Source organism: Calonectris borealis, chromosome 1 (genome assembly GCF_964195595.1).
Source record: "Calonectris borealis chromosome 1, bCalBor7.hap1.2, whole genome shotgun sequence".
Taxonomy (NCBI): Eukaryota; Metazoa; Chordata; class Aves; order Procellariiformes; family Procellariidae; genus Calonectris; species Calonectris borealis.
The window spans coordinates 67,206,137-67,229,258 of NC_134312.1; the positions used below are offsets into that span (position 1 = coordinate 67,206,137).

The following is a 23,122-nucleotide window of genomic DNA, read 5'->3' on the forward strand; positions in this document are numbered from 1 at the left end:
ATAAAACTTGTTAATTTAAAGGGAAGAAGAGAGAGAGATGTTGATCTAGGTTGCCTCCAGGTAGGAAGGAACAGTTATTCCACATACCTCTCTAAAATGACCCATGCTGGATGAAATATCAAGTTCCTTGCAGGCGTTTCCTTATCAAAGGCACTTGTTGAATAAGGACAAACGTAAATCATAGAAAGAAAAAATGTGGCTCACACTGCTGAGAGATAACTGAAAGAGGTCGTAAGAGTTCACAGTAAGCAAAGGATGAGACTGTAATTATTACATGCTGCATGGACTAAGACTAGTAAACAGATAAACACAGAAGGATGAAAGTGATATTGAATTCAGCAAACAACCTTCTTAAAATACATGGATGGCAGAATTATCTGACATAAGCAGTGATCTCATCAGTTTGGAGGAGAAAATCTCAAAACTTCACAAGAATCATCTCTGTCCCTTTAAAAGTAGGTGCCACTCCCGAACGGATCTGCCAGTGCTTTGGCATCGGGTAGTAATAATGGGAGGGTTTTTAGAAACAGAGATAAAATAATACTGTTTTCTTCCTGGACGCGGCAGAATGGTTACCAGATCTTAAATAAACTGGGAATGAAGAAACATTTTCGATTTTTCTTTGGAACAGAGCGCATGTAAGCACAGAAATAGTTCTCCGTCCTAGAAGTTAACGTGGTACGACTGACATCAATCACGGCGCAGGGACGGAGACCACACAAAAGCCATCCGTCAGCCCCCCCGCCCCCTCTGTCAGCAGGCCCTCACTGGGGTGGGTTTGTTGTCGTTGTTTCCACGTTCGGGTCGGGAAAGGAAAAAGCCACTTCCCCCAGCAGGGTCCCCGCAGAAAACGCTCAGCGCAGCCCGGGCGCCGGCTGATGCTCGGCCCGTTCTGGCTGCGGCGCTTCAGCCGCCGAGTGGGAACATCCCCCTTTTTTTTATTATTTAAATAAAAGCCAACCCCCCTGCTCACACCTTGGGGGGGGATGCTGGGGGGAGGAAGGTTTAATCACCTATTGTGGCAAAACCGTGTGGCAAAGAGGAGGCGCCACGCCGCCCGGGGCTCTCCCGCACCCCTCGCACCCCAAAGGCCGATGAGGGCCGGACATGTCCCGCTAAGGCCCCGCAGCGGAGCGGAGCGGGGCGGGGGGAGGCGCCGCCGCGGCCGCCCAGGGTTTAAATGCCCCGCGGGGGCGGGCCGGCAGCGCGGCACTGCCCGCCCCGCTCCGTTCCCCCCGCCCCGCTCAGCTGACAGCGGGGCCGCTCGGTGCCCGCCGGAGCCGCCGCTCGGTGCCCGCCTGCCTGCCCGCCCGCCCGCCCGCCCGCCCGCCCGCCCGCCGCGGCCTGCGCGCCACCGCCGGGGATGGGGGGCGGCGCGCCGTGACCGGCCCGCGGGCGCGCCGCCGCGCAGAGCCGCGCTGCCGCAGGGAGCCGCCGCCGCCGGCGGGATGAGCGGGAGCGGCGCCCCCGGGCCCGGCGCGGCGCCCTGCCGCTTCGCCCACTACTTCGTGCTGTGCGGCATCGACGCGGAGAGCGGGCTGGAGCCCGACGAGCTGGCAGGTGAGCGGCGCCGCCGGGGCCGGGCGCGGCGCGGAGGCCTCGCCCGCACCCGCACCGCTGCGGCTCGCCGCGGCCCGGCGGGCTTTTGGGATCCGCTGCTTCAAAATGTCTGCGCCCCCCGAGGAGGGGGCGAAGGGAGGTGGGAGGGGGGGGATCGCCGAGCCGGCGGAAACCGCAGGGAGGGAGCAACTTTGAAGGATAAAGGATCCGCCGCAGAGCTGGGGGAGCATCCCCCAAGAGCAGCTCCCGGCTGGCGGCGGGGGGCGTTTGTCTGCCGGCCGCCGGGATGCGCCCTCCCCCACAGGCCGGGCTCCGCCGGCCCGCTGTTGGCCCTGGTCCCTAATGGTGGAAGGGGAAAGGCAGCCCTCGCCCGCCCTCGGCGGGTGGGTGCAGCGGCTCAGCCGCGGCCAGCGGGTGCGACTGAGGGGAGAAGGGTAGCGGGGGTTACGGAATTGAAGGGAGCCGAATGACCGAGCTTTCTGTCGGGGCAGATGCATTTTCTTCCCTATTTGCACTGGAAGGGGCGGGGAGGGATCTGGGAAGAACTGAATAAATTAATGGAATCGCATCTTTAATTGTGCTGCTTTATTCACATCTTATGTCTATTCAGAAAGAGTCCTCCTGCATCCTTCCTTCCCCCTCCACCCCCCAAAGTGCTACAGAATCAAAGAACAAAATTATTACTATGGGATTGAACTCATATTCTAAAATATTTCTTTTTGGAGGGTTCATGACTGGATTTGAGCTGATTATGTTGGGAAGAGGCAGTATTCCTCCCTAAACGTCACTTGTGTTTATGTAAAAGGAACTGTTTAAGTTATTTTTTACACATAAAATTAGATGGACTCTGAGCTTAAACTGGGGCTTCATTGCGTGGAAGCCAAATGTTTCCTCACTGAGTTACGAGTTTGAAAGCCCCGAAGCGCATACGTTTGGCCGTTTCTATGTGATCACACTGCAGGCGAGTGAGCGGTGTGTGACTGAAGTTGAACACAGAGGCAGCAGCCACAGCGGGCACCTCTGCCTGGTGGTGGGATCCTGGCGAGGTCTCCGCTGCTATTGCATCAGGAGGTACCTCGCCTTCTGGTTGTGTAAGAGAAAGACTTGATGATCTACATCACTGATCAATGTACCCTGGTTGAAGTTCATGTTTTTGTTACCTCTAAAAGGGGTAGATACATGCACCTGACGTTCCAAGGAGTTTTATCTTAAGGCAGGATACCTAAATCTTTTCCCTTTGCAGTGAGCACACGCTGGAGGTAGCCTGAGGTATCAAAGTTGAAGCATTAGCCAAACGCGCTTTAAACTCTGTTTGCTTTTTCACATGTACTAGGCGACCGCAATTGTATGTTTTCAGTTTTGCTGCTTTTAGTAGAAAACTCCTGCCTCGTGAGCCATCTCCCAGCTGATGGCGTACAGGGCTTGATTTGCATAATATGACCTATTGGGGTTTCAGCTACTTAAACTTTGAGTCATCTCTAACTATTCTATTTGAAAAGAAACTATTTTTAAAGCAGTGTTGGCTGGCAGGCTGTGCCTTCCCTGATGAGTACCCAGACTTTCAAACTTGTCTTTTGCTGATTTCTGCTCCGTTTCCCAGCGAGATGCGCAGGCGTGTTCTTGGGGAGCGCTGCTCAAGGACAGGCTGAAGGCGGTGAGTTTGTGCAGTGCAGTGGCTCGGCTACAGGGCTCAACTTTTATGGACATTCAGTAGGTTTAGCTGAGCTGCTTCAGCAACACTAATCAGATTTCAAAGCTAAAGAAAGTCTCCTTCATTTTTCAGTAAAAGAAAGACATCTTGGCAGATCTGGGATATGCCCATTTATAAAATATAATGCAACTGTGAATAGTTTCAAAGAGAAATTACCACAAGTAGTTGTTTTCAAAGCAAGTGGGGCTTCTTTTTTTATTTTCTTCCTTCCCCCCCCCAATAGGCAATAACAAGTAGAAATATCTTTGTAACTGGTTTAAACTAGGCAAGGTCCAGCAGTATGGTTTGAGCATACAAAAATTTTTGGAAATGCCAATTTGGGAGGCATTCTTAATACCTAGGAGGGTTGGGATATGATAGAGGAAGAAGTGGAATAACAAATATGATGGGACTTAATATTGCTACTGAGCAATGTTATATTTTTAGAGACTCGTGACAAGAGCTTTCTGCTATCAGCTGGGAGCTCAGCAGTTGGAAATGTTAGGGAGGAACAGGGAGTGCTGCGAGCCACAAATATAATGCAGCCATGGAAAAATTAACTCTGGTTTTAGATGTAGCTGAGAAAACGTTTCTGTTAAAGCTTGAGGAGTATTAATACCACTGTAGGCAGGCAGTAGTGAGATTCCGTCTAGAAATCTGTGTTTCAAAACCCGAGCTACTAGGATTGAATTCATTACCGGAATAGGTGGGGAGAAAGATGCTTGAGGGAACAGAAAGTCCGTTGTATCACAGGAAACCCACAAATGAAGGCTATTTCTTTCTAAAAATGCTCTTACAACATTTTGTAGAAAGAAGTTATCCTGTATTGAATTACGTAGCTGTGATAGCTTTCCACCTTGCTAGCCTTGTGCTTAAAGGGGTTGTTGAGGTAAGTCCTGGCATCAATGAAAAGTTGCTGTGACTTAAGCTGCCACACAGATCATCCCCAATTTAGCAACAAAAGTAATTAAGAACCTGCTTATCTCCAAACTTGTGAGTCCCTTAGCAGCTAGCACACACAAAGCGCCTTGCTCAAGTGAGGTCTGACCGAATGGAGCTGTGCTAGGGCGGAGCAGAGGAGCACAAGAGGAGCAGGAGGAGACAAGAGATGCTCCTCTGCCACCCCGGAGGCCCCAGGGCCTCTCGTCTGAACGCAGCAGAAGTTACAAAACCCTCGAGGGATTTCCAGCTTCCAGATGGACTCACTGGTGATCAGCTGAGGCACAGACACCTCACCCAGGCACGTGGCGTGCTAAGGAGCTGCCGGTGAGCCAGCTCCGGCATCATCTGGAGCTCCCGGACCTGCAGCCACCCTTCGCTGGGGACAGCCTGGGACCCACCCCCAGGTGAAGGCTTTCCTTGCCTGATGATTTAAGCCCAAAATATCTTATTGCACAAACCCTCAGCAGTAAAAAACCAAAACCAAAAACAACCCCAAAAAACCCAACCCCAAAACAACAAAAAACCCAACACACCAAAAAAACCTTATCTAATGCATCAGGCATGAAATGAAATGTTTCAGTGATGCTCACGGAGGCAGGCAGGGCAAAGAACTACCGTTCTAATTCTTATTGTAGGGTTGTTAGGCCTGTTCGCAAAATGAAATAAAATCAAGATTTTAAAGTTGTATAAAGTCTAGACATGATTTTAGGGAAGAGTGGCTTGCTTTATGGTTCTTGTTCCTGTGGATGCTCAGTGCTTAAACTAAATTTGGTAGATGAGAATTTTCTATCATGCAAAAGTTTCATTTTGCCTTTTTTTTTTTTTTCTTTTTTTTCTTCTTTTGCATGTATGCTGTTTTCTGGTACAGTTTTTCCTAATTTTTTTTTTAATAGGAAATTGCTCCGCAGCTGGCTTTTCAAATGGACTCATTTTGGTTTTTTAAGTTAATTCATTTTTAAAAGTAAAAAGCTGTTTATCTATTGCTCAACTTGGTAGCATATCCAGGCATGCAGCAAAGTAGCGTATGGATTATAATGCTGTCAAAACACTGGTTGCACTATCACAAGACTCTCAGTCAAGGATGGAAGAAAAAAAATCTTTCTAGGGACTTGAGGGAGCAAAGGAAACTATCTAAGGATTTCTTGGCACTTCATAGTTGGAGAGGTCAGAAAAGAAAAGCAGTGTATTTGATGTGAAATATCTTGAAAAGCATGAAAATTTCAGTATTGGTTTCTGTGCCTTGTTGAACTCCACTAAAATAGGATGAAGGGAGCTTTTCGCTCATGCTCAGGGCTGATGGAAAATACATTTCAGTTCACTTTCATCTTCATGCCTACTTCTTTTAGGTAAAGCCATTTTGAGACTATCAGCCTTGGAACTGCATGTCCTTAAATGAACTCATTATAGTAAATATTTAACATTACCTTAAACAAAAAGACCTAATTGTTCATTAAATTGTTTCTGTTACATATTTTTCATACTATATGAATTTTATAAGCGTGTATGCAAGGCACGAGATTTTTCTGGCTGTAGCGGCTTTTAAATTTTGCTTTGAGAGCATATTAAATTTTGTAGTATCTTGTTACAGAGTGTCTCAAACTACAATTTAGAAAAATCCAGAATACATATGACTCAATTAAAAAGAAAATGAAATGCCTTTTATTGGGGAAGTAATGTAGTGCTCTGGAGGAAAGTAGAGAGTTACGGATGGGTGTTTTGTTCCCAAGTGGAAGGACTGGTCTGTGCTCCGGGATGCTGCTGCTGGAGCGGTTTGGAGGCAGAGGGGACGCGGTAAGCCAGCACGTGAACTGGGACCTGAAGGACCATGCTGGATGATGCCTTCTGCAGCTCAGAACGTGAATATTGGTGGAGTTGTGGTAGCCCTCTTGCCGTGTGAAATGAAAAGTTTTATAGCTTTTTTCCACACACAAACCTTAAAATATTACCTCAAGACTATGCTTACAGCGAGGAAGCAGTCTAGTTACTATATCTTGCCTAGCAACATATTTTGCATTGTCTAGTTTTGGCCACTGCGTAAAGATTCACTATCTTATTGTCCTGGTTCAATGTATACTTTAAAGGTGTAGCGAACTTCATTACTCTACTTTTAAGATCGAATTTTTTTTTTTTTTTTTTCCTTCATGACCAGCAAAGCTGAGAGTGCTCATTGGAAACATTGAGTGTCTCGGGGAAAAGAAACACTGCTTATACATTATGCTGTTTCCATATAAATATCCAGATATTGGTAATTAATTTCCCCCAACAATGAAATGTTACCTTAGTTCATAATGTTAAAAACCAAACAGGGCGTGTTGCAGTCTGGCTAACTGTGCTCTTACCTAGTAGGCTCTTATTTTTAGAAAGTTAAAAGACTTCAGTCCTTGTGTGTGCTCGGCACCTGCGCGCTCATGCCTTGCAGTCTCCCCACAGCCAGCGCGGTTCTTCATCACGCTTCCCTCATGCCAAGTCACCCTGCAACGCTAGAAAACTTGGTGGCATTACTACAGCGATACAACTTCTCCTGTACATGCCTTATTCTGAAAATAAGTAATTGGTTTTTTTCCTAGTTTACTGGAAATAGACTGAGAAATTGCCCTTGACCAAGGAATATCTAAACAGTTGCAGTTCCTGTTCATGACTTACTCAGTTGCCATAAAAGAAAAGCGGGCTACAGGAGTTTTGCTTTTCATTTTAAAGTACAGTCCAGAGTTACACGAAGCATTTTTGGAGGGATTGTCCAGGTTAATTAACCTGTATGTGGATGAGGGTGGTACGGGTAGAGGAGAAGGTGGCTTATGCTGTACAGCTTAACAAGACTTAACTTGCTCCTCAGAAGCAGTTGTAGTAGATTGCTTAGGATTTCCGATTGTTATAGGACTTGTGGGAGGGATGGGACTCAAGCATTTCTCCTGCCCCCCTTAAGAAGCGATGCTCAAACGCAGCACTAAATCTTCTGACTTTATGGCTGGAATACGCAAGTCTCAAGGATGTGGGATTGGATGGAGTAGCTGGCTTATTGAAGTAACTTGTTTTTTGTAACTTGTCATAATAAATGAGGAAACACTGGGTATACATTTAGGAAACCTGTTTGATAAAAATCTAAGCTGGGTTAATATTTTGTTCATGTGAAAACAAATCTTTTTATCATGGTCTGCATAAGTAAAGTGTGGTTTCTAGTTAAAGGGAGTATGGAGATAATCCCTGCTTCCGTGCAACCTCGACTCGATGCTGAAAAAGAAATAATGTTTCTGCTCTCTTCTACATCTTTAAAGGTGCTGGCATGGATAGTTGCTGTAATGGTTTATTCTTAAATATATTTTTTTTTTGGCTACTGGGGAAAAACAGAATTCCATTGTAACACCACACAGATAGTTTTTTTTTTTTAATAGATTTCTGAATTACACATTAAAGACTTAGCTCTTGTAGGAGGATTTCTGCAGCCAAAGGAAACAGTGCTTTTTATAAAGAATTGTCAATATTATTGACAAGTATCATCACCAGTTACAATAACCTTTAATAAGGAGTAACTCTCCTGCTTACTTGGAAAACAGACCATTTGTGGAATTGCTAATGGCTGTGAAGTATTATTATGATTTAGTAATAGCGCTTTCGTTCTCTATCTTTATATATGCCAGAGAGACATTGGATTTAAATGCTCCCCCAACCCTGGTGTGACTGTTCTGTTATACATTTGCAAGGTTTTTAGACAGTATTCCTTTGAAAATAAGGTATTGATTGGGTTGGAAAAACATCATTATTCCTATCAATAGCACTGACTCACTAATGCTAAACCAAAGAGAATTTCATGTACTTTTTTTGCCAGATAAGCTGCTGTTTTAATTTCCAGTTAGAAAGACTAAACCCTCTTGCACTCTCAGAGGCTGTTTCGCTGCCAGCGGCTGTTGCAGTAGCGCAGAAGACGACGGTGTGACTGTGTACGTGAGGGTTTTTTTCAGTGAAAATCCTAGTAACCTGTCTGTTAATATTGCAGTAGGTAGCTTTTTTCCTTCACATAGTGTAAACCACAGTAGTAATCAGAGTACTGGCAGCCCGAGTGGCTGAGCCGCTGTCTTTTATAAGAATGACCTAAATCCAACCCTAATCTTGTTCCTGCGCATCGGGCTTCAAGTCACTGCTGGCCCCATCCCGATGGCTTAGCGGTGTGGCAGCCGAGGAGAGCCGGGGTCCCTGGGACCGCTGCCGCCTGCCTCGGGGGCTGGCGGAGACCAGGACCTGCCCTGGGCGAAGAGCACTGAAAGGCAAATGTGCAAATGTCCTGCAGAGCGTGGCAGTGCCGGATCAGGCCTCGTCACGCTGGGTGTTTGTAGGGAGCGTGAGGAGAGATGGTGTTTTTGAGCCTACATTGAAGGTGAGGGTCCCTGTTGCCAGCAGAGAGGCTCCTGTGTTGATGTCCACATCTGTGGTGGTCCTCATGGTGCCGAAGGATGGCGGCATCTGGGGGAAAGCGATACCTGCCCTTCTGAAAATGGGAGAGCAGAAACTGTAAATATGTCAGAATTGCTCAAGGCAGTGCGTGACTGTAGTATTGATTTCTCTGCTCAGCTGTTTGCCCGTGAAGCCTTTCTGTCCTCGCCAGAGCGACTTACCAGCGCTCCAGGAGCTGTGCCAGTGCCCTCGCTTTATGCCCACAGCATTCCTGTGCCAGTGCGGAACTCGCCATCGGAATACCTCCAAAATGAGTTGCTTCAGGAGAGAGAGGCTGAGATGCCTGCAAGCCAGCAGGGCACGGGTGTCAGGGCTCTCTTGCCTGCCTTCTTTCACCTGCTTGTTACGGACTAATCAAGTTGTCCTTAATGCCAGCTCGTCCCTGAAACATGCTGGCAAACATACAGTCCGCAAAGCCTCTGCGTAGGCTGATGCTGGATACGCGGCTGGCATGCTGCTCCCCGCTGCAGTTGCCAGTTGCTGATCTGCTGCAATGAGGGTTGGAGTCAACGAGAAACGTGAATGAAGTGGAAAAAAAAAATAAACAGCATGTGCACTTTGATCCAGTTAATGCTGTGGTGCTTGGCTGGTGCTATTTGAGATCATGTAGGACCACTTGCATACGTGGGGAGAAGATTACATGTAGCTTGTTCAGCCATATCTTGCGCATATGGAGAGGAACTATAGCAGCCAAAATATAGGAGCCTGCATGTAGTTTGTGAGTGCAAATAACCGACAAAATTTTTTTTTCATTATCTACTTCTTGACCAGAAAATAGCAAAAAATATGTGTGCTAGGAAAATAAGGAAATACAAATTTGGTCAGAAAACAGTAGCCTTCACGGTGATATTTTGGTCACATTAGCCATATAGATAATCTCAAAAGTAATTAGGGAAGAAATGGTGATGGGGCATCACAATAAAAGATACATACTGGGGAGATGACTAATGTGTGACAGACTGCTGAGGTGTCAGATACTGGCATGGCTGGAAGAAGCTTCTGTTATATTACCAGTATGAAAATATAAACAACTCAATTTGTGCTCCTTGCTTGGAGTCAAAGATAGTTTTACTCAGCTGTCTGATCATTAGATCTTAACTGAGAGCTTTCTCATTAGGGTGTCCTAGGCTTGATGAAGGTGCCTGGCTGGAAACATGAAGCTTTTTTTGCTTCTTCCTCCTTCCTGCACCTGCCAACCCAATCCCTGAAAAATAATGTCAAAACATCCAAACAGATGCTTAAAGATGAAATGGAAAGAGTATTCCCTTGCTAATATATACTCTGTGTAGAGTAGTCTTGAAGGACTTTGCTAGATCTCAGTGACCTGCTTCAAGTGCAAAAATTAACTCTTACTATAATATAATATTGGGGGGTGTGTGTCTGGTTTTGGTCGATCTGCAAAGAAAACTCTTGAAGGTTGTTCTGCAGTGAGAGAACAATTTAATATAAAAATGTCAGCAATTCTTGTTTTGTTTTCAGAGGCAATGTTTAAATATGTCGCTCTTGGAGACTAAGCTTCCCGCCCCCCCCCTTGGAGCATTAACTTGGCTTTGCTTTACAGTCATTTTATTCATCAAATTCCAATAATTCTGTGACCTAGTAGCAATGGTTTTTAAAAAACAAGCTTTATATCGAACGGAGTCAAATTGTGCTTTGAAGCTGTGTGAGTGGTAGGTTGCACAGCATGAAAGCTAGAAGAATCCTCTGTCCACCCCCTTCTTGGTATTCTCTTGTCATGTTAAAGACTAACATGTGGAAGGGTAAGGAAGCTTAATCTGAAACACCATTCTGTGTAAACAATGACAGGATTAAAAATAAAAAGCAAAGCTCAACTGTCATGGGTGTGTAGTGGCTGCTGCTTTTCATGGATGACTGAAATTATTTGTTTAAATTTGCATTTTCCCTTTAGTATCTATATAAACCTATGCTCATTTCCATGCATAGCTATTTTCACGTACAGATTGATTGGCATGCAGTGGCATGCGATGTAATGCAATGTTACCTGTGTTGGCAGTAACTATAGTTACAAGGAAAAAGCAAGTGTCACCGGGGCTGTCCAGGTGTAAGAGGTGTTTCAAGTCTCTTGTGACTGGAAGACAAGAGGGCTGAGCTCTCCGTAATGAGATGGTGAAGCCAAGTGCTCACTAAACTGGTAATTTCTCAATGAAATTTTGATCAAATGGGCCGAGCAGTCTGCTTTGGTCTGACTGACGTTTGGGATGTAGCTGGAGCCTGCTGGGAGAGGGGGATGCTGCCGCAGTCCAAATAGGTATTGCTTACACTGACTTCAGATGTCTGATGGGTTCTGAAGCCCAGGTTCTCACTGGCCTGGAGACTGTCTGGAGGGTCCAAATCCCTGATTTAGGAGCGCACCTCTCCTGCTTTTTCTCCAGGTTGCTGCTGAGATGAATCCACTCAGATGGTGTAAATACCTTCTGGTGGGCCCTCTGGTCTCCCATGAGGTGTTCTGGAAAAAGGAAAGAGTGTTTTTTTAAATTCAAACTATGAAGTATTTGAGCAAAGAATGCAATATACAATTGAGTAAATATTTGGCTTTTCATTGCTGAGGGAGGGGAGGATTTGCTGATTAGTTAGTTATTCACACAATACTATTTTTCCATCAGTATTCCCGTGTGGTATTCTTGTTTGCTTTGTGCTGCGCAATACTCTGACATGAATTTAAAATTTAAAACAATTTTATGCTTAAAAACAAAACAACAGCTCTGTTAACATAGACTTTCTCTCGGCTGTGGTGCTGGCTGGTATGGAGAGATTAAGGGCTGTTGCACAGTTTCTAGGATGGGACGTTTTGTAATGTAGATATGCTTTCTCATTTTGTTTATTCTTCCAGTATAACAATTTGAAAATACACAGCAGCAAGTATTTGGGGCAGAATTCTCATATTTTATTAAAACAACAACAACAAAAAACCTCACAAAAAACCCTCACAAGAAACAACAAAACACCAAAAACACCCAAACCCCTAAAATTTTTTGTAATCGTGTGAAGATGAAATGGGTGGTCATGACTCAAAATGCTTAAAAAGTGCCAGGTGCTGTGTAAAATGACTGATGGTGCATGTATCCTCTGTAATAGAGCTTTGAAGAGTGTATTCTGCTGTACTTTCTGCCTTGTAAACACTTCAAGAACGTCAAGGCCAGGAAGAATGGTACTACGGTGTCTCTAACGCACCCCTTTTTGGGTTGCCAACCTTTGTCTCTAATGACTATTGTTATGAATCTATTAAGGGAGAATACTTATCTCTGGAAATCAGGATAGCAGCTATTCAGCACAGATGAATTAGGCGTTTAGCCTTTTCCCCAGATGATGCTATTCAAGATAGGTTTGTCTGACTAGCATTTGCAAATATGTTGACTCTGTTTGGCTTTAGCGAGTGTGATAGCAGATGTTGTTTGACTCTCTTAATTCAAACAGGGATGTGTAGTCTAGTGTTTCTATCTCAAATTGAGGAATGACTAAGAGCTAAAGAATTCCAGTGTAAGGAATGCTATTAAGTAATAATTTTTTCCTGTATAAATATGAACATCTGCATAGGGTGAGGCAGCTGTAGCTGTGGTCTGCTGTCGCACTTAGCAAAAGGGGAATGGTGATGGGAGAAGCTGACTTGCACAATAGCAGTTCTGGTTAATAACTTACTGTCTTTGTTTTCTTTCTTCTTGGAGCTGCCTGCAGGGTGGTGAGTTGGGAGGGGAAAGAAAGAGCCCTGTTGAAAATCGCTCAGTCTAACACACTGTTAAAAACAACAACAACAAAAAAAACCTTCTAGCTTAAATGTGGGCTGAACTTCCCATGAAAACTCTGCCTTAATGAGCTCGGACCCCTCAGCCTTGCTTTGTCCTGGTCAGCAGGTGAGAAAGAGCTGAGGTCCCCAGCGCGGGTGCCCTGGCTGTGACCCAGGGGCTTGGGGCCCCGATTAGTTCAGCTCTTGTGCTTTCGGCGGGATTAAGAATGAGAAAACATCTTGTCTTGGGGCCTGGATGTAGTCATGCTCCTCGCCTGCAGGTCTGTGCTAGCGCTGGAAGAGGCATTTGTCCAGGAGCTGGGGAGGAAAGGCACAGACTTACCTCTTCCTAGAGCTGAGACTGAATTGCTCGGAGCAACTATTGCAGTGGAGTGTCCAAGATATATCGTATTTGATTGATAGTGGTGAAGATCTGAAAACTATTTGCAGTTCAAAATCTGTCTTGGGTTTCAGTTACTGGTTAATATTTTGTCAGCGCTTCGTGACAATGACTTCTGTCCCAGCATCGCTCGTGGTGCACTGAATAGCTCAAAAGGGAAGTTGACGCTAAGCAGGAGACCATCTGTGTTGTTAATAGCGTAGTATTATCCCACTCAGAATTCAGGCTTGTGTGATTCATAATGTGATCACACTAGACCTGTTTCCTTTTTTCAAAAAAGTCAAAAAACCAAACCCGCAAAACAATCTGTATCCTTATCTACCAACTTCTGAGCCCATGGGTCAATTTAATTTTGTCAGAGGTGAAATTGAAAAGATACGGGATTTTTTTTGGTGACGTCCCTGCAGCTAGAGCAGAGATCCTAATTAACCTTCCAATAACACAAAGGGGGAAAAGCAACAGCACTTTATAAAGCAAGAGAGGCCCCTCCACGTGGGTATGCTGGCAGGCTAATTGGCAGCTGCATAGCTGGGATCCGAGCAGAGCGTGCATTGCCTCCTGCCCATCTGCTGGGTCAGGGAATGACGGGTAACTCGTGCTACTGAGGGAGAAGGAGGGAAGATCGGAGCTAACAGGCTTGTGTGAGCAAAAGGAGCTGCAGATGAGAGGATGAGAGGGCCGTGAGTTCTGTCCTGGCGTCCTGTCGCATAACTCCTAGCGCTCTTCACCCAGACCTGTGAAACCGTACAGCTGTGTTAATGCCATCTTCCTTAGTCTTTCCTTCTCAGTCTCAAACGAAGAGTATTTGTTAGGGGAGCAATTCTGCTACAGCTCCTGCAATGGGATAACAGGCGGTGGGAGCAAAGCTACGTTTGGCAATAAATAGCAATGCAAGGATGGTTGTTTGCTGGTTCAAGTCCTTCCTCAAGCTCAGTGAAAGAATGTAGGAGCTTGGCTGTGTTGGTGCTATTGCATCCAAGAGATGTGTCTGTGGAAAGGCACTTTATTTTCAAAATGCACTGAATGGGAGATACAACAGCAGAATGTGCTGGGGAAGGGGGTTCTCTACTTTCTTTTTCCTTCTTAATCTTCCCCCTTCCCACATTTAAAAACAAATCAGCTCATCCTCATGCTTTATTGTTTTAAAAAGCTATTCTGACCTTTCTGATAATATTCTTAAGAACCAAGAAATGTATTCTGATGTATTACAGTGCTAATGATGCATAAGGCGTCATAAAACTGTATTAAGTGCATTAAATTTTGAGTAACTCCAGTAAAAGGCACTGCAAGGGATGGCTAATCACTCTGCGTTTATGAGTTGTCTTGGAAGTAAATGGCAATATTCAGCTGAATTTGTCCACTGAAAGGGCCTAGGAGATGGCATTGCGTTGCAGTGCGGTGGGAGGTTGGCAATCCACGCTTGATTAATCTGCTCATACCAAAGTGGCATCGCTCCATGCTTCCAGCAAGCTTGTAATAGATGAGTGCATTAATGAGCCCCTGGGTAACCAAGGCTACGCTCGGGGGCCAGTGAGGGAAATCAGAAAGGATAAACGTTGCTGACTCAGTTTCTCTTTCTTATGTTAGCTCTACATATTTTTTCCAAGCAGTGCTTAAGCGATTCCATGTTAAGGTGAGCATTTTAAAATGCCTCTCCGCGTCACTAACAGTAGCAGAGCTGTTTTGTGTGGTTTTGAGTGGCTGGGGTATTTAAGCCTTTTTGTTTTGTTTCCCTGAACTTTCGGCACCTGAAAAATACTGCAATCTTCAGATGTGAAAGACTGACTCTTGGTTGGTCATGGCTAGACTATGCTGAGTCTAGTACGTTAGAGAGAGGTTGAAGCCAAACCTCCCTCAGGGCTGGCCAAGTGGTCCGCTGAGCCATCTTCTTTTGAGTTGGATTCAATTAACTGATTGGTAAAAGTGTGTAGAGGTCTCTGAGGGCTGATGATAATTTGCGGTCCAGAAAGTTTGGAAATGATCCTAGCCTTAAGAGAAACTGTTCAGGAGGCTACTTAGCTTTTGCAGGGTTGATTGTCTTTTATTTTCGGTTTCTGAATGTTTAATAAAAAAAGAGATTGCAGCTAAATTTAAGCAAACTTTTGCATTCAGGACTTAAATTTCTGTTTTCCTTTCTTGCAGTGGCTTACTGATAATTGTCTTGCTAATGCATTTAAATTCTACTCCTTAAAAATGTATTATCTGGTTTATTTTGTGGGAGGTCATCGGTTTCACAATATTGTATAAAACTGAAACCAAATCCTCCTGTCTGCAGCTGCAGTGTTAAATAGAGCATCATTGTCATGTGGTGAGCATGGCTGTCAAAACACTTCGGGCAAAGTGGGTAACGTGAACAGTTCTTCTATGTTAAATATTTATAGAAGAAAATGCAAACTCAAAAGGCTGCCAGCAGACAGACGTACTGCTTAAATACATTGTTGTGTTGGTGAAGGCATGAATCTTCACACAGCAGCTTTAGGAAGAAGACAGTGAACTGTTTCTGCCTGTGCACAGGCTCGACGGTGTACTTTTTCTGCACAGAAATATATGTGAAAAGGAATGGGAAGCTTAAAACTTCAGAGGAAAAACAATAGCTCTACGCAAGTGATTTGCCAGCCAGCTGCCCCCGAAATGGACTGTTCTCTTTGCCCACTGGTCTTCTGTTACAACAGTCATAGCAGAAGCTCAGCACAAGCCCTCTCTTGCATGCCTGGCCTTAAGGGCTGGCACGTCTTTATTTCTGGTGCAAACAGGTGGTGAACTACAAGCAGCGAGATACTGAGAAAAAAACCATGTAATTAAATCTGGCACTGTAGTATAATAAATCTCAGTTGTATTCTTTAGCTTTCTAGACGCCTTCCGAGCAATGTACAATGGCTGTGATTAATGACTATTGTATTGTCTTAAATAATAAGCTTGAGCCTTCAGATAGGTGACATAATTTAGCCGTAACAAGCGTCAGCTTCGTGTGTTTGATCTCAATGCTTTGAATTTCAGCGTTGTTGTTGCCATGTCCTTGAAAGATTGTTTTATGCTGAAGAAAACCAGTAAAGGGGGATGGGGGGCAATTTCTATGAGAGTGTGAAGAATCCAACCAATCTGTTGCTCTGAGGACATTGACTTTTTTGTTGTATCTCGGTTTTAAATATGCAAGATGAAAGCAGTTGGATTGTTCATAAACTGGACCCACTGTTATTGAGAGAGATTTTCTCTTTGACAAAAGTATTCCTTGCTGGGAGGTGTCTGCTGACAGTACCAGTGATGGGTGTTTCCTTTTGTGGGTCAAGATGCACCAAATACCCATACATAGCAGGGAAAGGGCTTTTCAATCCTTTCCACACCATCACCCCATCCGTCAGCTCCTCAGCAAGCTTGCCTGTTGTCTCCTCCCTTGACTGAAGGCAGCAGCTCTTTGATATGAGCTCCTATTTCTTCTCATTTCTCTTTCCATTGCCTGGGTTCAGCTGACACAGGAGAAAAACCATTGTATTCTCTTCCCTGCAGCTGTGAAGAGCTTTCCCCGTCTCTGTGCTGTGGATGTGCACAGCTCTTCGGCAGAGCTGGGAAGGGAGGGCTGAGAAACTACAAAGCACATCAGACCTAATTATTCAGCTAGCACAAGGGCCTTTCTTTCCTGCTCGGGATATTTGCTCTTGACTGTGCGGGTAGTTTGACTGACACAGTGTGCTGACTTCAAAGCCATTGCACAGCGCTGCATAAATGCTTCAAGCCCAAATCCATCCTCCTTCGTGCAGCCTGGCCCAAATGGCCAGCCCTATCGGCAGGGTTTGGCAGGGCTCGTAAGTGAAGGGTCAGCGCAGACTCTCCCCTCTGTCATTATTTTTGTGGGATGGGGGGGAAAGGGATTTAAAATCCCTTACCCTTTCCTATTAAGTCTAATTCATTTTGTCTGGTTTAGCATTGTGGTAGAAAGAAACATAATGGATTTGTTAGGGTCAGTGCTTCACAATGTGACGGTTGACTTTGATGGGCAATAGGGCCTAGTTTGCCACTCCAGACAAAGGATTTGTAGGTCTTGCAGGCTGCCATCTGTTTCTAAAAGCAAGTTTTTGTGGAGAAGGGATGCAGCTTGCATGCTGAAAAAGTTGGGTTTTTTTTCTTGAGAAGTGCTGAGCCTTTGTATTTGAGCTTTTAATTTAAAAACTAAGCACAGTTTATTAATAGCAGGACTCCCCTTTTGCCCTCCCCCAGGCAAGCTGGACATCCAAATATCATTAGTGATGGGTTGATATCTTCTAAAATAGTTGTATTTTAGAATACATATACTCATCCCCCAAGTGTGTTCTACTCTTCTCTCCAGCCCCCACCCAAGCTCTCTGAAATGCAGTGTCTGGCTGCATTCAGGTTGTTTGCATTTATTCTGATACATAAGCATATAAGGCACAAATTGGAGAAGAAATAATGTTCAGCATTCATTTGATTTTTCACTTGTGCTGAAGTTTTGTCTTGTGCTCTCTTAAAAACAACAGAAAAACCAGTTGATCATACTCTACCCCTATAATCCAGACTGGAAAGTCCTACTTTCCTGCAATGATTCCACTGCAGAGTCTCTTAAATAAAATGGCCAGCCGACCTGTAGGGCTTAGACATGCTGACAAGTATGATCTATTTATGTGCCGTGTGTTAACCTGACTGTTAATGGATTGTTTCTATGTAACTGCTGGAGGTAGCACAGAGCTGCGCAATCCAGGTCTGGAGGGCAGGAAAACATCCTGCTGCAGGACGTAGCAAAAATAATGAGTAAAGCCTCTGCAGTGTTCTTCTTTCCAGCTGGAGACGAACAGGACTGCCAGCACTGATAAAGAGGTCCTGGCTCGCAACTCCGTCCTGCCCGTTTATTTAGCCAGTTGCTCTCCTGATGCAATATGGGGGGGGGTGGGGGTTTGATCCAGTCCTTCCTAACACTCTTATGGTGCATTTTTCTTTTTTATTAAGGGGAGTGACTGGTGTGGCTGCTGTAGCTGTGCAGGTACACACGCGCATCACTGAATATGGGGCTGGAAGTGCAACGCTCCCCTCATTGTGGCAAGTGAGTTAATATGCTGGCGATGAATGTCACATTAAGACTGTGGTGGCAGTCAAAAGAAACTGGCACCTTCCACTCGCTTCCAAACACATCAGCCCGTGTGCCAGAAAGGCCTGCCTCCGCAGCCATGCCGGGCGCCTCGGCACCCTCCTGCGAACCAGCATTTGCCACCGACACTTTTTCTTTGTTTCTGCTCTTTGCCAGCCACTAGCAGAAAGTTGGCAAGCCGTGTGGGGACTCGTGCTCTCATTGCTGGAGTGCCTTATTTCTGGTCGTTCCTGGAATTAACCTTTTCTCCAGACTCACTCCCAGCCCTGGCGAGCGGCGTGGTGCTGGGGCCTGGCACAGGAGAGGGGGCTGCTGGCTTGCCCTGCCTGCCCTGCCCTGCCTGCCCTGCCCTGCCCTGCCCTGCCCTGCCCGCCACGGGGCAGATGGAAACACGGCCATCAGCTGGCGAGCAGCACGACCAGCTCTGATTCCCTGCCCTGGCTTTTCCTCACGTCTCTGGGCCTGAGCCAGCATTGCTTGGGCAAGGAGGGCTTTTCTTCCATACAAGCAGCTGTGAAGACAGGAAGATTTTTTTTGAGGGAATTAAATGAATACAATGACTTGCCTTTGATGTGGTGGCCTGGTTCTGTACCAAGTGGTGGTAGCCTGCCCCTCTGCCAGATTTTCCTCCAAAGTCTGTTAATGGCTCCTGCAGAGCAGCCCCTGACTGCCTGTGGAAACCACGCCAGTGGTGTGGCTTTGCCTAGGTCAATCCTTCCACCTCTTCCCAGCCTCCACATTTATTCCTCAAGGGTGGGACTCTTCAGGCTTCATCTTGAGAGATGAAGACAGCACCTATACTCCTTGGAGATCCCATCCTCAAACACGTCGGGAATATTTTTGTCAGAGGTGGTTCTGCAGCGGGCGTGGAGCGCCTGTGCTGAGGGAAGGCCGCTTGCAGCAGAAGTCTCTGTCTCACTTCTGAGGAGCTGAGGTCTTCAAGGGTGGCACAAAAAGTGTTGGAAAGTGTTCCAAAGCCTGGAAAACACTCCAGATAAATACCTGAGGCCGGAGAAGCGGCATTCCTGGTCAATGGGGTTAATTTAAATGAGGGTGTACCCAGCTCTTACATAAAGACCAGAGCTGACACGTAGTAGGCAGTCTGATCACAGATTAGGCTTCTACTAATACAGGCTCCTAGGTGCTCTACCTGGCCATTTTGTGGAGTTTAAATATTTTGCCAAGGAAGGGCTTGTCAGGTCCTGCTATGTAATCTAGCCATCTCGGGATAGCTGATGCTGGTGATTTTCTTTGGAGACATGTGATGGTTCAGCCATCGAATGTATGCCTCAGGAGTGAGCCCATCCAGCTTCCTCTAACTCCTTTGAAGCAGCAGAAAAACTTCGTGTCTCCATTTATGTGCAACAGTGCCACGGTGTCGAGTCCTAACACCTATATGGGGCCCTTGGAAATATGCTTGAGGAAGCCCAACATTTTCATGCAGTTAACTTTAAATTACCAAAGCTGAGAATCTCTTGGCTCTCTTCCACTAAAATACAGGGTGACACACCAAGCTTCACAGAAGTGTCTTCATTAGTTTAAGAGGAGTAGATTAAAATTGAAAGGGTTTCGTTTAAGAAAACGAAATGGCATGCAGTAGTCAATGATGATGCATCAAGTCCTTCTAGGTGGTTGTGTTATCACTGTATTTAAAATGAGGGTTGAGTTTAAGAAGCCAATATGCTCTTTATGGTCCATTTGTGGTCTCCCAGCTTTTGGCAACGTGTGTATATACTGGTCTGTGGGAGCTATTGAACTTGCTGCAGTGATAGCTGTACGATCCTCTGTATATTCTTTTTGCGTGGTCTTTGTATCTTCTACACCTTTAAAAAAAAAAAGAAAGAAAAAAGGCAGAGGGCACAGGGAATAAAATACTTAAGAGTGAGGACAAAAATGGTGGAAGCATCATTCGTAGAAACAGCAGTTGATTTAGTTGGTTAGCCAAAGAAGCTTTGGTTCTATCAGAGGAGAACTTAATTGAATTTGCCAAGCTGGAACAAGCCCTGGCATAGCAGTTTCAACCCCTGCCTTTGCTAGTCAGCAGCATTCAAAGCTGCAGAGAGGTGATGAAAAACACTGAGCAAATGTTGTGTGAACTGGAGAGTCAGCACTGAAATGCCTTCTTGACCTGGTGGTGATGGTGGGTCATTTCCTTCTTCTGAGTCAGTTTGGGACATTTGGGCACGTGTCCAATGCATAAAAATGAATTGCTTACCGCAGGCAGCACGGGTTGCCACCACAGGGATTTTCCTCCTTGTGGAGGTCTGTGTGTACTCTCAGTGCTGTCCGGGCGGGTGCCTGCACAAGCTGTGCTCTGGAGAATGCATCTGATCTGATCAAGCCTTTATGGAGAAGGAAAACTGAGATTACTTGGGAGCTGCGAGAGGAAGCCAAGAGTTTTCACATCCCATTACACAGGAGCATTATTTGTGTCTGGAAGGATAAGGGTATAGTAGAGGAGTCTGAATCCTAAATTTTAATCCTGACATGGCATTGACTGTAGATCCCGAGGAGCTTTATGTTCTGTCTTTCCTGCAGTCTACTGGAAAAATGTGTTATTTGTACAGAGCAATGAAAGCGTTGGCTATGAAAGCTGCAGTTATTTACAATTACAGTTGGATGGTTCTGAACCAGTTCAGCGCTGAGTGGTTTCAGCCTGCCTAGTGGGATGGCGGGGGACTAATATCCTACCAAATTAGTTGTTACTTTAATTGGGAAGGGGAGGAGCGGTGTGCAAATGAATGCCTTCCATTTGTGTTCATTTGCGAGCCCTGGATGTAGAAGCTGCTGGTTTTGTTTGATAAACTTGATAAACCTCATCTGCTGTAACAGTGATTTCAATTGGAGGAAGATAAATTGAGGTGGAGAAGGAAATTGGAGGGCGCAGGCTCAAGCCTGAGCAGGAAGGTTCTTTTAATAACCTTGTAAAATGCATGTTGCTTTTGTTCGGGATGAATGCCAACTCTTCGAAGTTTTTAAGGTAAAAAGGCAGAGAGCTCAAATTGTTCAGGTATACTTGAATATAATACTCGAATATATTTGAGATGCCTCTGAGAAGCAAGCCAAATTTCAACCAACACAGCAAGACAGACGACTATGTAACTTCCTTGTGAAAACAGTCAGGCGCTCTGCTGGGTTTGTGTTCTCAGCGCTAGAATGAGAGCTTTCTGTTTGTGCTATCCAAAATACTGATTAGTAAGATGTGCTGACAAAAAGGAGGAATTTAATGCAGTCAGGGGAAGAGTGATGTAGTTTATCTGTGGGCATGGGTGTGCCTCTGTGGGCGTGTGAAATTCCTGCCCTGGATTAAAGGAGGTGGTGTGTGCTTCTGTTGGACCCAGAGAAAATGACTTTAAGTGCAATGAATAGTGCTTGGGGGGCAGTGAAGAATAGGAGGCAAGGAACACAAATCTCTTTCTAATTTCAGGTTATCTTTTAGGTTTGTTTTTTGTTTGGTGCACCGCATTAAAATAGACCAGATACAAGCTCGAGGTTAAAAAGCATACTAAAACTGGAATACAGACTGCTGTTTGGAAAAGCGAACTTGCAGAAATTTGTAGAGGAGAAGTCTGTAGCCTAAGAAATAGGCAAAACCAATAAGAGATCTGATAGTTTTTCCAGGTTATAAGGGAAAAAATATTATCAAACAGAAGAGTGATGAGTTTGTGATGCTGAAAGTCAAATAGTTTTACAACACTGTCAAAAATCCTTAAAGCAAGGATGCACAATGCCTGGGGGACTGAGGGTGGTGGTAGCTGTTCTTTCTCCAGATCAGTGGGGAAGTGTGTGTGTGTGTACAGATGCATGTGCAGATCAAGTTCTTCTCTTCCATCACAGCTGAAGGGGCCCCAAATAACCCAGGTTGTTAGAAAATGGAGTTTCTGCAGGCTCACAACTCTTTGTGACCCTTTTCCCCTCGCTAGATGAGAAGTCAGTGGAGTTTTCTGATAGTCCTAAATGAGAGATGATGACCTTCATAGCCAACAGGTACAGCTTCAAAAAGAATCATGGAAACTTACTCGCTTCTTGTGTGTGTTTTTTCTGCACCAGAGCTGAGAATTAAATAACTATAATAAACTTTTGCACGGGGTGTCCAGTCAGTGATCTGGGCAAAGAAGCCTACTTCATTTGATGCCAGGGCCCTTATGGGTGAAGAATATGCAGTAGCGCTTTTTTATGGTACATGACAACTGATTCTAATGCTTGTTCGAGAGCCTCATTATTCCACAAGTCCTATTATTCCACCAGGAGTGATCCTCTAAATCTCTCCAAACTTTTCACTTATGTTAGCGGTAGAAATTTTGACATCTGGTTGCCTTACTCTGTCCCTCAGTTCACTAACAGAAAGTTGTGTAAATGTGAAACAAGAAATCAACCTTTTGTTTTTTGTTTTTTTTTTTTTTTTCTCTGTGTGTGTGTTTATGTGTGTTGTTCATGATAAGTCAAGATAATGTTCTTAACTTCCTTAGGACTCTGAATATAAAATCCATATTTCAAAATCTATGAGGTAAGAAGTAAAAAGACATTTAGCGAAGTGGTTTTGATAAAAGTTTCTAAGAGGATTTGTTGAGATAGTTGACATATAGGGATTACCCCATATATATATAGATTTGTACTACAAGATAAACTAATATTAAACCTCTGACAGACCAAATCACAGTATTTTTTAAATGGGTATAGCATTTTAATTTTCTTGAGATATGGCTCTGATGCAGTCATTTATCACAAGCTTATCCAGAAGGCTTGGTTTGTGCTGTGAAAGCACAAGCTGTTACATCCACATTCACCAAAATGTTCAGTGGTGGTTTTAGAAGCGACTAATAGCTGACAGCTGTCTTTTTTCTTTCCTTTTGAAGCTAGCAGGCAGCGTGTCATCAGCCAAGGTGCTTTTCAGGGCTGTGTGGTCTTTGTCCCTACAGTGCAGGTATCACATAGTCCTGCAAGGTGATGAGTGGCTTTTGAAATGGGCTGCAAAAATTGTCCTGCTGTTATAGCAGTGAGTAAGGACCAAGTTAGCCATTTCGGTGCGGTGGTGACAGTTACTGCAGCACTGGCAAAGCAGTGACTGGAAGAAGAAGAGAGTTGCAACCATTCATGACAAATTTTAGGGAGATGTGTGACTTGATTGGGACTGGCCTGTCTGGTGACAATTAACTGCACAAAAAGACTTAGCTGAACTATCATGCTAAAAATCTCATGGATGGGAGCATGGAACAGATTTTGACAGTTTTCAAAGACTTAAGTCCA

General features: G+C 44.9%; 1 protein-coding gene across 1 annotated transcript in view; it reads left to right on the plus strand.

The window, feature by feature from the left end:
- The first annotated feature begins 1,448 nt into the window (after window positions 1–1,448).
- Window positions 1,449–23,122, plus strand: part of DENND5B (DENN domain containing 5B) — a 117,488-nt gene continuing 95,814 nt past the window's right edge. The window contains exon 1 of the mRNA XM_075142986.1: window positions 1,449–1,560. Within this exon, the coding sequence (XP_074999087.1) occupies window positions 1,449–1,560 (112 nt within the window). The remainder of the gene's footprint in view (window positions 1,561–23,122) is intronic.